This window comes from Solea senegalensis, linkage group LG1 (genome assembly GCF_019176455.1).
Source record: "Solea senegalensis isolate Sse05_10M linkage group LG1, IFAPA_SoseM_1, whole genome shotgun sequence".
Taxonomy (NCBI): domain Eukaryota; kingdom Metazoa; phylum Chordata; class Actinopteri; order Pleuronectiformes; family Soleidae; genus Solea; species Solea senegalensis.
In genome coordinates, this window is record NC_058021.1 from 33186088 (window position 1) to 33201713 (window position 15626).

At 40.1% G+C, this 15626-nt stretch overlaps 1 protein-coding gene across 1 annotated transcript in view; it reads right to left on the bottom strand.

Moving 5' to 3' along the window:
* Positions 1 to 469: 469 nt before the first annotated feature.
* LOC122779827 (cadherin-10-like) overlaps positions 470 to 15626 on the bottom strand; it is a 30371-nt gene continuing 15214 nt past the window's right edge. Inside the window, exons 4-11 of the mRNA XM_044042478.1 lie at positions 13783 to 13950; positions 13481 to 13662; positions 12163 to 12416; positions 9433 to 9569; positions 9233 to 9354; positions 7985 to 8093; positions 6273 to 6524; positions 470 to 2960 (exon numbers count right to left, since the gene is read on the bottom strand). Coding sequence (XP_043898413.1) covers positions 2470 to 2960; positions 6273 to 6524; positions 7985 to 8093; positions 9233 to 9354; positions 9433 to 9569; positions 12163 to 12416; positions 13481 to 13662; positions 13783 to 13950 — 1715 coding nt within the window. The 3' untranslated portion in view covers positions 470 to 2469. The remainder of the gene's footprint in view (positions 2961 to 6272; positions 6525 to 7984; positions 8094 to 9232; positions 9355 to 9432; positions 9570 to 12162; positions 12417 to 13480; positions 13663 to 13782; positions 13951 to 15626) is intronic.

Genomic DNA, 15626 nt, shown 5'->3' on the forward strand with positions numbered 1-15626 from the left:
AGGCTTTCCCAAGATATGAAGACATTTGAGTTGCGGCAGCTACTCCCAAATAAGCAGTACATGTGTATTTTCACATAAAATACCCTACCTTTGTTGTTTTCCCCGTCTACCACTCGGTATCCCGTCCCTCTATGTTGTTGCAATCTGACAAATCCAAGTTGCGCCGCCGGTAAAACAAAACAAAACTGACCACTGAATTTAGGTTGGATTAAAAAGTTTGAATGGGTTCTAAAGCAGACAATGCACTGGAGATGCTGCCTATTCATTTGCACGTCGTTTTTATTGAGAAAATAAGTATAAAAATATAAATATAAAACAATATGACTTGGCATTCAAACAGCATGAATTCAGTGTATGACAGATTTTTTTCCTACGACATACACTTTTTCCATTACATTGTACACCTATAATGATGAAATGAATTCACAGTTTGACAAATAAACTGCACCAACCATTCACATGAACATTGCTCGTCAAACAAGGATAGCAAATAGTATAGAGGATGTCCATCATTTAAAAACACTTTTTTTTTTCTTCTTTCTTTTTTTGTTTTACAGCATTTTAACAGAGCTCCTCAACTCCTTCCCCTCCCCCGGAATCCAAAGCCCCCCAGTCCAGTGCCATTAAACATTGATAGTATACAATACTACTATCGCTCGGGTCACTTACAAAAAACACACAATGTCCACACCATTGTTCACAAAAAATCCTAAAAGTCAAAGGCATCTTTACTGATTATGACCAAAAAACGGATAAAACGTTGAGAATTACACTGTGTTTCCCACTCAGTGGTGAGAAAAATTCAACTCAGTTCAAGTCTTGATTTTTCCATTTTTCAGCGTCCCGCGCACACAGCGCGTGTATGAGAATCAAATAGACCACTAGTCAACCAGCGAGCTAGCTAGCAAACTAGACAGATAAACAGATAGATAGCTTGATAGATAGGTAGACGGACAGTCAGACTAGCTGGCTAGCTCACTAACCAGATCAACACAGTACTGTGCAAAAAGGCCAACATTAGTTTTTGTTGTTTTTTAAGCAATAAAATACATTATTTCTCAGTCTTTTTTCAACAAGTGCAACCAGAGAAAAGAAAAAAGTCTGTGTGTAGTATTTAAAAATGACAATTATCAGAAAATAATTAGCTTTTACACGCTAACGTGTCAATTATTCAGTGCAACCTCCATATGTTATTTAAAATGTAGCGCAAACCCTCCAGTGTATTGCCGTTTGCAACACCTGCGTTACTGTTTTTTTGACTTTTTCAAGTACTATAACCCCTGATGTTGTAGATTACTGCATATGTGCTATTACATACCTAATGCCAGACACACTTAAAGGCTTTGTATGTAAGGAGTTCATTATATTTTGGTCATTAAATGAACAGCATTCGTAAAAAAGAAAAGATCTTGACCTGTGGAGAATAAATGTGTTTAAATGTGTGACACATTAAAATATCGATGGTTGAAAGCTGATAATCGGGTGTGAGAATCACCAGAGACACCACGTTACAATATTATTGCGATGCGTAGGTCACAATACAATATTATCGCAATATTGCAATATGCTGAGTACTGTGATATCATTATTGGATGAGACGATTTTTTTTTCCTCCCCAACCCTAGTAGCAAAACAGTAAGCTTTGGCCAAAGCTAACACTCTCTCTAAAGCACTATTCAGACGGGATTAGTTTTACGTGGAGAGTAATGTAATCTGTAATATTAATGGCCAATTCACATGGGATAAGAAATCTCAGTAAATCTACCACAATTGGGTAGACCTTCACACTTCCCAGTAACCTGACACGGGGGATAGTGAACCGATGATCCCTGATCCAGCTCAGCGCAAAAACAACTTTACCCCGGCTTCTCGGACACTGAGTGGCGCCTGATTTATGCACCGCCGTCACCTCCTGACCTCATGTCTCGATATCACAAGTTACTGCGGGTCTAGTCGCACGTAATTAGTATTACTTGGGGTAATTGTTCCAGACCCTTTTTCGCCCCAGGTAAAAGTCGCCGTAATCCTTGCTGATATGGAACAGCAATGTATCCACATGTAAAACTAATCCCGTCCGAATAACGCTTATTTCTCTCATCCACATACAGCCTGTTTTTGCTGCTCCTTGTTTATGTGTTTCCAAACTGGGTTTGCAGTGAAGTCTTATGAAAAGTTAGAGGTTACACTTGTACATACAGAATGTTGTGTATGTTCCCGTTGATTTGTTGCTAACTTTCCAATCACGTCATCCCATTCAAAACACCTCAGGCTTCATAATCTGACAGACATAAAATCACAGTTTTGCGTCATCAGCAAGGTCGCTCTCAAACGGGAATATGACTTTGTGGGTTGTTTTTTTTTTTATTTTGCACAGTAGTGTAGCTGTCTGGCTAAGTAGCTAGAGAAACAGACAGAAACAATAATGGACAGGGTAAAAAGAGAGAGAGAGAGAGACTGTCATGGCTTCTTTTAGGTCTCTCTGTCCGGGCTCCTGCCTATGTACATCTCTGCCAACTTCTTGAACTGCGGCCCCCAGTTGCTGAGGTAATCGTAATCCTGGTCACCCTCCGTCGCGGCGGACTCCAGCGAACTGAGGGATTCCGCCAGCGACCCGGTGCCCTCGTAGGCATACGTGGCCAGCGAGTCATAGGGGGGCGCTGTGGGATCTGAGTCGTTCTCCTGAAGCCTCCCGTTAATGAAGTCTCTGACGTCCGTGTTATCCTTTATAGGTGATGTCCTACGAAAGGGAAACAGCATTTCGGGTATGATGTCCCTCCGTAGCTTGTTAGCGTCCATCACCTCTGGGTTGCGCAGCGTGCCGATATCAAAGGCCTGAGTGTCCTCCTCTCCGCCCCCTTCATCGTTGTAACTGACAACGTTGTCTCTGACATCCTCCTTGGAGATGATCAGAGGCTCCTTCTTCCTCTGTCTCCTCAGGGCAGCAAACAGCACCACGATCACTACAGTGAGAGATGCAGAGACAGTGAAAGCTCAGTGCCTCCCTAACATGTGTCATGCATTAAAAAGCACAGGAGAGCTAAAGCGCAGAAGGGGGAAGGCACATTTGTTACCCACGATAAATCCCCAACACTGCCTCAGGCTTTCACCTCTTATTATTAAAGATTCAGTGGAAAAGGTTTTTTTCTTTCTTTTCCCTTCACTGTGTAACGCGCACACTTGTCGGAGGATATGTTTTTTTTAATACTCTCCCACACCAAACAACATATTTCATCTCCTTTATTGTTTTTCAGTTGTAAAAGACAATCAGAGATTAAGGCACGAGCTAAGACTATAGCACTGTGTCTTTTCACGGATGTATTTTTTTAACCCTCATACATCCTTTGAGTCAGTTTGTGCCTTATTTTATGTATTTATGATTACATTTTTCCCTGTGTTAATGCATTTGGCATGAACCTGCAGGTTTGTATTTTGTTATTGATATTTTAAAAATTATGACTTGCATCCATATGAGATATATGTAATTCACTGTGTAGCACAAATAGTTACATTGGAACCCATAATGAATTTTTCATCCCAATTGGTGCCTTTACATGCATGAGTTTAGTCATACTAAGACAATAATTTGGTTTTCTTAATGTCATGTCGACACGTTAGTCCAACTAATATCAAGCTAGTCTCAGTTGGACTGACATACCTGGATAATGCGATGCATAGTCATGCATGTATACGCCTAGACGGACTTGCCGTTCTCCGCATACACCAAAATTCCCCCCCCTGGTCTTTGACCCAGAAGCAGAAGGAGACAACGTTTAAATGGTGGCTGTGGCATCTTTCTTCTGACAACACAATAACCACGTGGAGGCGGAGTCAGAAGTACACGGCCAATATATCGAATTTCTACTCCGCATGTATACTCAGACTTGGCAAGTTGTCCGATTGCCTATAGTCGGACTACAGCCTTGTTTAACACAAATAGTTACATTCTTAGTACAAATACGTACCCATTGGAACATATGATCCCACTGTGAGTAGAACACAAATGCTTGTATGCTTTTATTCCATGGTCTTGTTTTGTCCACAAACCAACATTTATTCAGATTTAATGATTTCTTTGTCTTATGGAGCAAAGAAACCTGAAAATATTCACATTTAAGAAGCTGGAAAATCAGAAAATTACTCATTGTTACAGCCCTATTATCCATAATCAAGATTTATGTTGGTTGAAATTGGAAATTTCAAAATAACAATTGTTTAATAGAAGTTAAAACAAATTGGACACGTTGAGCATTTAAGGTGCTGAGAGGGTAGATTTTTTTTCTTCGATCAGTTAAAAAAGGAAAAGAAAACATGCAGTGTTTAATAGCTGATAATAATGTGTAATACATTTGTTGCGTTTAAGCTGAAGACAAGTTTGTTTTATTAATGATTGCAAGACATTTTTTTTTAAATAAACTCACATATGAAACTCCCTATAAAGAGGAAGCAATCACTCAGTTGGATCAAATATGTCTCCAACTCCACCTGTGCTCCTCTGCTTTCCCTTTTTTGTCCTACCATCAGGAAGTATATTTGCCTGGTTGCCTCCTACGTGGGTGTTAATTGCAAAGCCTTCGCCGTGGGGTGGGTGGGGGGTGGCTATTTAAAACACTCCTTTGCGGACATTTGTGAGCAAGTGGTGCCACGTTTTTTTTTTCTTTTTCGACCGCGTAGAGGAGTGAAATGTGGAGGACCAGACAGGGAGAGGCGTTCCAGCTCAGCACCTGTCTGTCGGAGTCAAGCTGAGGTAAATGAGACGGTCTGTCAAGGGGGCTGGCGGCTCCGTGCGAGAGCGAAAAAGCATCAGATAATGAGCAGATGTCATGATATTTTTTGCTCAAGAGGAGAGCTTAGCATTTAACCTTCAGCACAGTACACTCGATATGTGAGTGCAGAACTGCCGACCACTATGAACAAGACTTCAGAAAACATGGAGTTACGACAAGGACAACCAAAGAGAAGCTGGTTATACAGTATTGCTTGTATCGGTTCTGTCAGGTTGCAGTTCAAATAACACAAAAAAAGTTGCAATTCTGCAAACATAATTTTGGGCTAACCATCGTTAGAACAATGCACTACACCAGGGATGTGAAACGCAAGGCCCGTGGGCAAGAACCAGCCCAGAAGAGGGTCCAATCTGGCCCATTGAAATGTTCACAGTATGATTCGATCCTAATCATACATTAGATCCTAATCGTACTGTGAAATACGACATGTTTCAGTTCTAAATACGTGTGACTAAATATTTGTCACTAAAATAGTTGTAATGCACACGTTTAAGTACAATTTCCACAATATTATGCTTAAGTTTACCATGCAGATGTCATATTTTTTTGAAAATATCTGTATTCACATGTTTGAATGCTTTTTATTGAGCACTCTTTATAAGACAAGTCAAGGTAAGGTTCAATGACAGTTGAAGCCCATTACTTATTGATATGCCCTTGACCACTGACACGTCCACATTTCTGCGTTTTGCTGAGTAAAACGATAGGCCGCGCTGCACCTGTGCCCCCGTATGCAGTTACACACAGTATTAGATCACGGGGGAGGGCGGAGGTGCGGCTTTGAAAAAGACAATAAATCAACATGTGACCTATACGTTGTGCATTTATGTCCTGCACATACATCTTATACCTGTAGTTTACTCGTCGATGATAAAACTACACCTCATGCTGTGATTAAGTTTACTTTTTTACCACCACAGACAATTGGTTGTGTGTCATGATTAGAATGTACTTTTTTGTTGTATATTATGACAAAAAATAAGAATTAACTTGTTATATTACCAGGAAAAAAGTAATTGTATTACGAGGATACAATCATAATATTAGTTTCAAAGCAAAAGGAGCATCTTGTAAAGTTATAATTTGGTTTTGTGCTTCACAAGTAAGGAAATATGTGATCTTTTTGGCACATCAGCACCGTATTAGCATCCGTATGAGGGCTTGTGTAAAAAACTGAATTTCTTCCGCAGAAAGAATCACACAGACTTGGAGGAAATCTCCTCTTTTGTGAAATTTTTGGATCTAGAGGGAGTAATATTAGGACTATATTCTCGTAATATTGCGATTCTGTTCCTGTATGGCCCTAGTACTCCACCCTGGTTTGCCAACATAGCCCTGTTCTCACAAACCTGACCGTCAGTTAAACTCCTGAAATGTTCTTTACACCCGTGTCGTTCGTAAGAAGGAAGGAGGCCTGACTAAAAAAAACGACAGAAACCCACACACACACCTGCATGTACACGTGCTCACACGTGAGGTTGGACTTACTGAGGAGAATGATGACACAGAGCAGTATGGCCACCAGCGCTCCCGTCGTGAGGCCATCTGAGAAGGGCAGCACCTCCGTGTCACACGACTGCATGTTCCCACGGCTGTCGCAGGCGCACACGCGCACGATCAGCGTGCTGGTGCTGCTCTGGATGGGGTAGTCGTTGTCCGAGATGACAATGGGCAGGAAGTACACGCTCATCTCGCGCCGGCTGAAGCCTCCCCTCCGCGTGTATATGTTGGCCGTGTTATCTGCAGAGATAACACATGATGAGAGATAAGTTTCAGTGACACCTTCCAGGAAATCATCTCAATCTGCATTTCCCCTCTGTCCATCTCGTGTACGGCTTCTAATTTGCCGAGACATTTAGAATTAATGTAGAGTCTGATGATATTGTGAAAGTGGATTTGAAAAAGCTGAAATTGGACAAATTGTGTGTTTTTTATTACCCCAAAATGATCCCTTTATATTTATATTACAAGCCAATGTCGGCTCTACGGAGGCTGTCATTTTGGACCACCATATTTTTACAATATTCCACAAATAAAATACTAGCTTCCACTACTTTAGTCTTTAAAATATACAGTAGATTCAAACACACTACTACAGAGGTAGATACTAAATTATATCGTCAACTATTTTGATACTCGATTCATTGATTTGAGCATTTTTTTAAAAGAATTGAAAGAAGTTTTCTGATTTTTCAGCTTCTAAAATGTGAATATTCTCTGGTTTCTTTGCTACACATAACAAAGAAATCATTAAGACCGGGTTTGAGAAACACTGATCAACATTTTCTGACATTTTATGGACTAAACGATGGCTTGACAGATGAATCAATTTATAAAATAATCCTTTGTTGCAGAATTTCAGTGCAGCATGCAGTTTCCGTCGTGTAACGCTGTCATAATCTTCCATTGTAGCTATTATGGAACATAAATTGAAGAGCACTTATTACATAGTTTCACTTTCTCCTCTGTCTGTGATAAATACTTAATCAGGTAAACTACATAAAGCACTGTGTGTCAAACTTTTTATCCGGGAACCCACTTATTTTTTTTTTTTTTCAGGACAACGACCCAATTCAAGATCCAAACCATGTCAAGAGCAAAAAACTATTATGTTTCTATTTTTAACCTGCAATTTCTGTAACACCCTAATATTATTTTGAATAGATAAGGCACCCATCCTGAAAACCATCCATCTTTGTGTCCTGACCCAGTCTCTGAGCGAATGACAGGTACGGAACGGACAAATCATACAAGTTATGCAGACAAAGTTGCTCCGATCTGGCACTGCTTTATATATATATATATATATTTATGTATATATATATATATATATATATATATATATACATCATGCCTTGGAATAAAAGCATACAAGCATGAAATGCATGATGTTTTTGTTCTACTGACAGTGGGATTAGGTTTTCCAGTGGGGACGTTTTTGTACTTAAGGTGAAGAACGTTACTATTTGTGTTCAACACTCGTGTACATGCACAGTTTAATCGAGCTAAGTCCAACTTTTACAGGCAATCGGACAACTTGCCATCGAGTCCGTGATTCTCAAGCCATAATCAACATTTTTGGACATTTCATGCTCCAAATGACTTATCAATTAATCAAGAAATGCATTTGATAGATGAAAATAACATCTGTAAGCAATTTTGAAATGGAATGAAATGTGTAGGACTTGTTTTGCACTTACCTTCCCTGTCACTGATAGTGAAGTTTGGGTTGGTGGCACTTATACTAAAGACAAACTTATGTCCGACCAGGGGCTCGTCTGTGTCCACGGCACTTATCGTCTGAATCAGCTGCAAAAGTGAGGAAGAAAAAAATATGAGTCGGTTTTATTTGAGTGTCTTTGTGTGGTGTGGTGATACCTTTGTGTTATTAAGGATTTACCATTGCCATGAATGCATTTGCACAAATGCACTTTGCATTACTGCAATTATGTTTTATTGGAATACTAAACTCATATGTGAGTATTACGGTAATTTCACTCGCACTGTTGTAGGAAGCCGGTGAATCAGCTTCTTTGAGAGAGTTGAAAAAAAAGCCTGTACATAAGTTTCCATTTTTTGGACATTGAGACAAAGACTCAAACAAATGTTATTTAAATGTGTTTTGTACTGTTTTAAATTGTTCATGCGCAACTGCCAGATATTGAAAGTTATTGTGGAAAAATAAACAAAAGCACTAACTCAGGGGACATTTTCTGTCCCTTTTTATGGTTAAAATAAGCCAAACGTCCTTGACGTCCTCGCTCAATTCATAGTAGGTCTTATCAAAAAAAAATCAAACACGATGCTGGGAATGTAGTGGCCTCTTTCCACTGTGTATAGGTGAAGAATTTATCAGGAGGACTGGACTGTGACCAGGTCGTATATCTCAACTGTTGCCTCCTCTGTTAACCTTCAGAATTGCTGACCGCTCAATGCTCTCCATTTTGATTTAGTCCCTTTTCGTCATTCGTCCTGAGTTGTATGAAGGTTCCCCCGCTCATTTCTCATTAGCTTCTTCACCACCACTGAAAAATCTACCTGAAGACACATTTATTCATTCTTTATTCATCTTCTTTTCAACACTCATGAAGACAACACGCCACAGTCTCCCAATTTCTTGATATTTTACGTCTCTATGTTATATTACATTCTCTATGACTTATTTATCCTCGCTATGCAAAGTAAATTATTACTGCCGTTGCATTATGAATGACTGTGCACAACATTATGACTGACGTTTTTAGTGTCAGAAGCAGGCCGACTATAAAACCCCCAATCAATCCCAAATCATTTTTATGATTCGGCTGATGTATGCGTTAACAGTCCGTGTGGTGCGATGACACGTGCGTGTTTCTGTGTGACCTCCGTCTTTCCGTGAATGCAAATGAAGGGATAATTAGCAGTTCAATAAATCCCTTGATGATAAGATGATGATGAATTTTAAGGACCTGTCCCGCTTTGACGTTCTCGCAGACGAACGTGTCGTAGGACATCGCAAACTCCGGAGCGTTGTCGTTGACGTCCAACACCTTGATGAACACAGGGACTCGGGTAGTCTGGCGCGGGTTATCTGGGATAACGGCAATTGTTCAAGTGAGCAAAGACATGGAGGATAATAATAAAAAGTTAAAATTTGAAAAAAACCTACTTATTTCAGTGGCCACCACAGAGATGTTGTGCCATTTGGACATCTCTCGATCCAGAGCTTTTAGCGTTGTGATGGTACCGTTCACAGAGTCGATGTTGAACAACCTCTCGAGATCTGTGTGTCGATCGATGGAGTATCTGAAAGAGAAGAACTACCACATTAAATATGATGAAAAATATTAACTGTTTATGATGTCATACAAGAAACGACATACGAGAAATTAAAGACACCACTTGTTTTCAACCGTACTCTGCTTTAACCCTTCTGTTACCAAATCCATACTTCTCATCACCGTAACTCCAATAGACCGTTTGTGATATCTAGAAAATTCAAAAACTGTGGACTGACGATCTGTCCAGGGTGTGACCCTGCCCCGCCTCTCATCCTATGTCAGCTGAGCTGTGGAGGAGCAGTGGTAGAAGATGGATGGATGGATACGGGATACCATATATACTTGTCATTACGGTAGCCCCTCAGGACCTCCGCGGTTAATCTGTTGATTATTTTCTCGAATTTTAATTTAGTTAGTGGACTTCATGTGTGCTTGCAGAAGTGATTAAAATTTACGAGATTCCTTGAATGCATCTTGAAGAACTCTATTTGAAAAGAAAACTTTTTCGCAAAGATCGTCTCGATCACAAATTTCTACATAGAGCATGATGTCAATTTAGAAGAAAATTGATAACATGGCTGCAACTCACAATTACAGTATTTTCATAATCAATTGAATCTGTTTATTTTTTGTCGATTAATGGTGATGTTCTCAAATGTCTTGTTTTTTCCATAAAACTTCAGATTCAATTTTAATAATTTCTGTGTTATATGGAGCAAAGAACGCTGATCATATTTTACATTTAAGAAGCTGAAAAATCAGATAAACTAATGGGATTATCAAAATAGTTGACGATTCATTTAGTGGTCGATTAATAACCAATTAATCGAGGAATTGTTTCAGCCCAACATGGAGGTTATCCACTTTTAAATTGGCATAGAACACAAAACATTCAAAAATAAAAGTAAACAATTGTCATTTTGCTTTAAATACTAAGCATTCCACTCATTGTCTTCACTCTTGCCTCATTTCTAAAAGCAAACGCCTCTCTGCTCTCGTCTGCCAAGACCTGAGTCATCTCTCCTCATTTGCCACAGTCGATGTTCTAATTTCAATGAAATTTGAATATGCAACACAATACGTCTGGTGGCACGGGGCCCGGGGAGCGGCACGTCTCTGTGTCAGAGACGAGCAGGCGCCATATGTGTATCGCAGCGACGCCGAGCTGCGTGAGTTGATACAGCAACAATCGGGCTCCTTCACTTTGACTTTGTGCCGCAGCCACAGAGGGCTTACATAATTCTGGGGGAAATAAACACTGTCCGTATTCACTTCACAAGGCTGCCACTGCTGCCGTCTTCCACTGGGAAATCACCAGAGGGGGGGACGACCCATGAATAACATCCTTTTCTATCCCTCACCACCTCCTCCTCTTCACTGACACATTGACTGGCTGATGGATTAGATTTAGCCAAGTGCGCACATTTTCATTCTCAATCTAAAGGGAAGGGGGAGGCGGAAGAAAAAAATGATGAGAGAAGACTTTGTATTTTTTTTTTGTATTTCTGTAACATCTGCCACTTTTTTCCTGATTGATTTTCATGTGAGTTTTAATTGAAGTGCAAAGTGCCACAAAGTCTCACATTGACTTTGTTTGGGAGGAAATCTCATTGATTTATTTTCTAAATTTGGCCACATACTGTAGTGAGTGCTCAGCAGCGATGGGCAGTATTTATTTACCCAGGATTACAGTTTACAAAAGGTTTTTTAACTTCTTTAAAACTATTTATTCTCCAAAAATATTTTAAAAGTCTGCTTCATTTCTTTTTATTTTAATGCTTCCTAATCTTTTTCTCATTAATATCTTTGCTGTTGTCATAAAAAATTTGCCAAGATTTGCCAAAATGTTTTATTGCAGTTCTGCAGTTTGAACGTTATTTTCTTTTAGTTAAGTGGATTTTTTTTCCATTAGAAAAACACTTTCATCATAATTACACAGGTAATAGACGCATTAAACACAAAATCTAGCGTACTAATGTTAATGCCAAGCAATAAGTATTATTATTACTTTTTAAAGGGCTAACATAATTAACTAAACACAAGAATAAAAGGTTACTTGGCTCTTTTTCATTATACAGTTCTAACATTACTCGACTCTACTCAGTTTGGTATCAGTAACGTTGTTTTCCATGACTTCATAGCTCCTCCTCAACATATCGTGTCGTCATAGCAGCCGCTACACGAAACTGCCGCGACTTTGTTTTATAGGCGTCACAAACTTGTGACTTGTAAAATAGTTTTCGGTGTAACTGAATCATTAGAATCAGTTGATTCAAAAGATTTTTTCACAAACTGCTGCTCACGATCAGCGGCTGTCGCTACATACACCAGACTATGTTAAATATTGAGATTTTAGACATTTCCTTTGCTAAATGTTGGCGATTAACGCATGTTTTCAGGGATTTATAAGTCTTTTTAGCTGATCTACAGTTCGACATTGGTCAGTTTAGATTCTTTTGTCGGACGTCGCGTTCATGAGTCTTCCAGTGATGACACCAACCAGTGTCCAGCAGTTTGTTGACATCAGATTTTTAGTATTGGCTCAGCTCGCTTGGAACCTCGAACCAGAGCAGTAAAACTAAGGGAAAAGCAAAAAAGTAAAAAAGTAGATATCATACTTGACTGGCTTGTTGTCGGCGTCGGGGTCCCTGGCCGACACCACGCCAACGAAGCTTCCGGCCGCAGTGTCCTCGTGTACCTCAATGATGTACGGGTTCCTGGTGAAAACCGGGGGCTCGTCCATGTCCTCCACTGTGACCTTGACCGTGGCGTAGTCTTTGAACTGCAAACCGTGGATGAACCTGGCGTCCAAGTAGGTGTTTCTCACCTCCACTCGGAACTCGTAATCCCTTTTACTTTCATAATCCAGAGGCTGAAAATGAGAGAGCATCAGGCGTTGAGCGTTTATTCTTCTCAGTTTAAAAATAAAAGAACAACACTCGCCCACCAGGTTTTTGATGAGTGCACTTCATTTGTCTGCTTTTATCTTCCTCAATCAAAGAGAGGAATACTGATCTGCAAGGTTTGAACTTATAAAATACCTTTTGAGACATGACATTTCACAGGCTTAAGGGATCTGATTTACTTCAAAAACAAATTCTTTTCTCTTTCTTACATGAACGTACATTATCACATTTGTTTTCTTCCTCATCTGAAGCGGTGCTGTTTTCTCACTCTCTTCCCCACTGAAGTCAAACGTGCATAATAACATAAGGTAAAAAAGAGACTCAACTTTTATGTAAAGTAAAAACATACAGCATAAATTTAGCAGTCACGACAATCTTGTAGGGTTCAATTTTTATAAATTTCCATGTGCTTTATTCGCACAAGTTTAATCCCCCAGGTTTCACTTCATTTAAACAAATATCCTTGGTACACCAGTGATTATACTATAGGAACCAGAGGATTCTGAATTACCACTGTTTAAAACAAGTGTTTTAGGTGAATCCACAGCCATTATCATTGAATTGAACATGATGTCACACAGTGAAGCAGTAAACTACGGAAGGCTGTGAGTGTTCGATTATTAAAAAACACAAACACAATTGTTTCATCAACTGCATTACTAAAAAGCAGCAGCAAGAATTTAGTTAGAGGACTTCATGTGTGTTTGCAGAAGTGATTAAAATTTACAAGATTCCTTGAATGCATCTTGGTTTTCTCCCAGCGGTGTACCGTCTGCTCGTCATGCGAAAGTACCACTGGAAGCTGTTTTTATCCATACTGAGCCAAACTAAACGGCAAAAGTCGCCAAGTTGTGTCCGGCTCCGGATGGTGTTGTGAAACCACACACGACGACGGTTTTCACAAGAGATAGAGTTCAACAATGCGTCTGATATTAGCCGCATGGTTGATGGTGAAAAGACAAGCCTTACTTCTGTCTTCCCTTACGGTCAAAATACGCCAACTTCCGGAATAACGCCAATGCAAGTTTACCTTTTTGATGATAACGACTCCCTCTTGTGTGGTTTGGTCAGTGATGATGTTGAATATGTCGTGACCGCCGACGATGCTGTACTCCATCTCCGCATTGCGCCCGACGTCTGGATCATCGGCCTTGATTCGGCCAATAGCGCCTCCAATGTCCGTCGACTCCACGGCAGTCACGCGGAAGGAATCTGGGTACGATTGCAGTCTGGTTAGCGTCCAAGTCTGAGTGAAAACTCCCACTCGCATACACTAAACTCTCTAAAAGTCTGTTATAAATCGATATGAGATATGGCAACGTAGCCTCTTACGGTTAGCGAAGCGTGGCGGGCTGTCGTTCACGTCGGAGAGGGTGATGCTGACTGTGGTGGTTCCTGACAGCCCTCCCATCTGTCCAGCCATGTCTTTAGCCTGGATCACAACCTGATAGTTCTCTTTGACTTCTCTGTCCATGCCGGGCAGTGCTGTTTTTATGGTGCCTAATGCAAGAAAGAAAGAAAACAATCAGAAAAACTGAAAAAAGTACCACTGAAAAGCATATTTCTTACCACTTACCTCACCTTTTAGAGGTTTCTTTGTAAAGTTGACTCAGGTCATTTGAATTTCACACATTGCCTTGTCCGTGTGCAACCAGTAATTATTTTTTGAGGTAAAATATTCCCCGGTGTAAGAAATGTGGCATTAATGTAGAGATGACTGTGTGCGGTTTAAACAACATAAGCCCCCACGTAGCAGAAAACTGATTGCCCATCGCAATATCATTATAAAACAGACAACATCCGCACTCGTATTGATCTGCCCACAAGTTTTGCTTTCACTGTGATATTCCGTTGCCCAGATGCTGAGATGGTGGGGAGGGAAAAGCCAATCGATTAACAATAAAAAAAGAAAAAAAAGAAAGACACTGCTATTCAGTATCTTTAACACCACAGAGGATATAATTCACTCGCACTTGTTTATTATGACACAGAGTAGCACCACTCGACAGCTCGCTTCTGCTGCGTTATTTCAACTGTGACCCAACAGAAACCCCCAGAAATGACTTTAATTAACAGGCAATGTCTCGTGTTTTAAATCCACTTTCATCCTCATTCTCCTTTTTGTGACCGTCATACATTAACTGTGTCGTAAATATGTGCCAGAGCTTTTTTGCGCTAAATTTGCAAAGGCCAGATGGATGATTTGACCAAAACTGGAAGAAGAAAATGTTGACAACTCAAAAATGGTTATTGTGTGGTGCTAGAGAAAGAAAGAGGCCACCAATAATTGCAAACATAATTTTGGCCACCACCATGGTTGCCATGGTAACCTGCATGCAGATCAAAGGAAGGTTAGGGCAACATCTGTCTTGGCAAAAGCCTGCTAGTGGGTACACGAAAGGTGTTTTTAAATCTAATCCCTGCAAAATTCATGCTAAAACTCTGTGAGATCACAGTGTTTGCAGGTCCTGATGGTCACACCAATTTTGATGAGTTTTCGTTCATGGAAAGGCCCTAAAAAGTGCGCTCAAAAAGATGACAATGAAGAATAATCAGAGCGGATACAATACTAATTCCTCAGTTGGTGACCTCGAAATGAAGTAAGTCCATTCCAACGACAGAAAGCCAATTGTCTTTATGTAACTTTAGTTTCAGTGAACTTTTGAGTTTGGTAGCCATTATTCAGTGTACATGAAATCATACCAGCAAGTGGCAGATTTGTATTTCCGCTTGTTTAAGTCTTACATCCACAGACACAACGAACCTTGTAACCGATTTTCAATGCTTTAAATCCTGAGAAAGCTCAGATTTAGACGATCCAGTCAAGACGCAGGACTACACACTTTCAGGGATTTGAGATCTCACAGAAACCCACATGATTTAAGGTGACCTCAGAATATAATAAACAGACTGTCGGTGTCGTCACTTAGTAGCTGTTGTGTGTGTGTGTGTGTGTGCGATGTTTTGTGCTGAGAAACCAAAAAAAACTGTGGATGAAATCCCAGCTGAGAGGACGGAATCAACTTGGCTTGTACAAGTTATGGTTCTAAACAAAAGTATGCCGCAACATCCATTTCCCGGTTGACTCGCTCTCATTGGTTTTTGCAGGGTTCTGTTCACCCCCTCCCCCCCCAATTGCTGTGCAGTCGTGAATATCAAACAATTAAGATTACAAA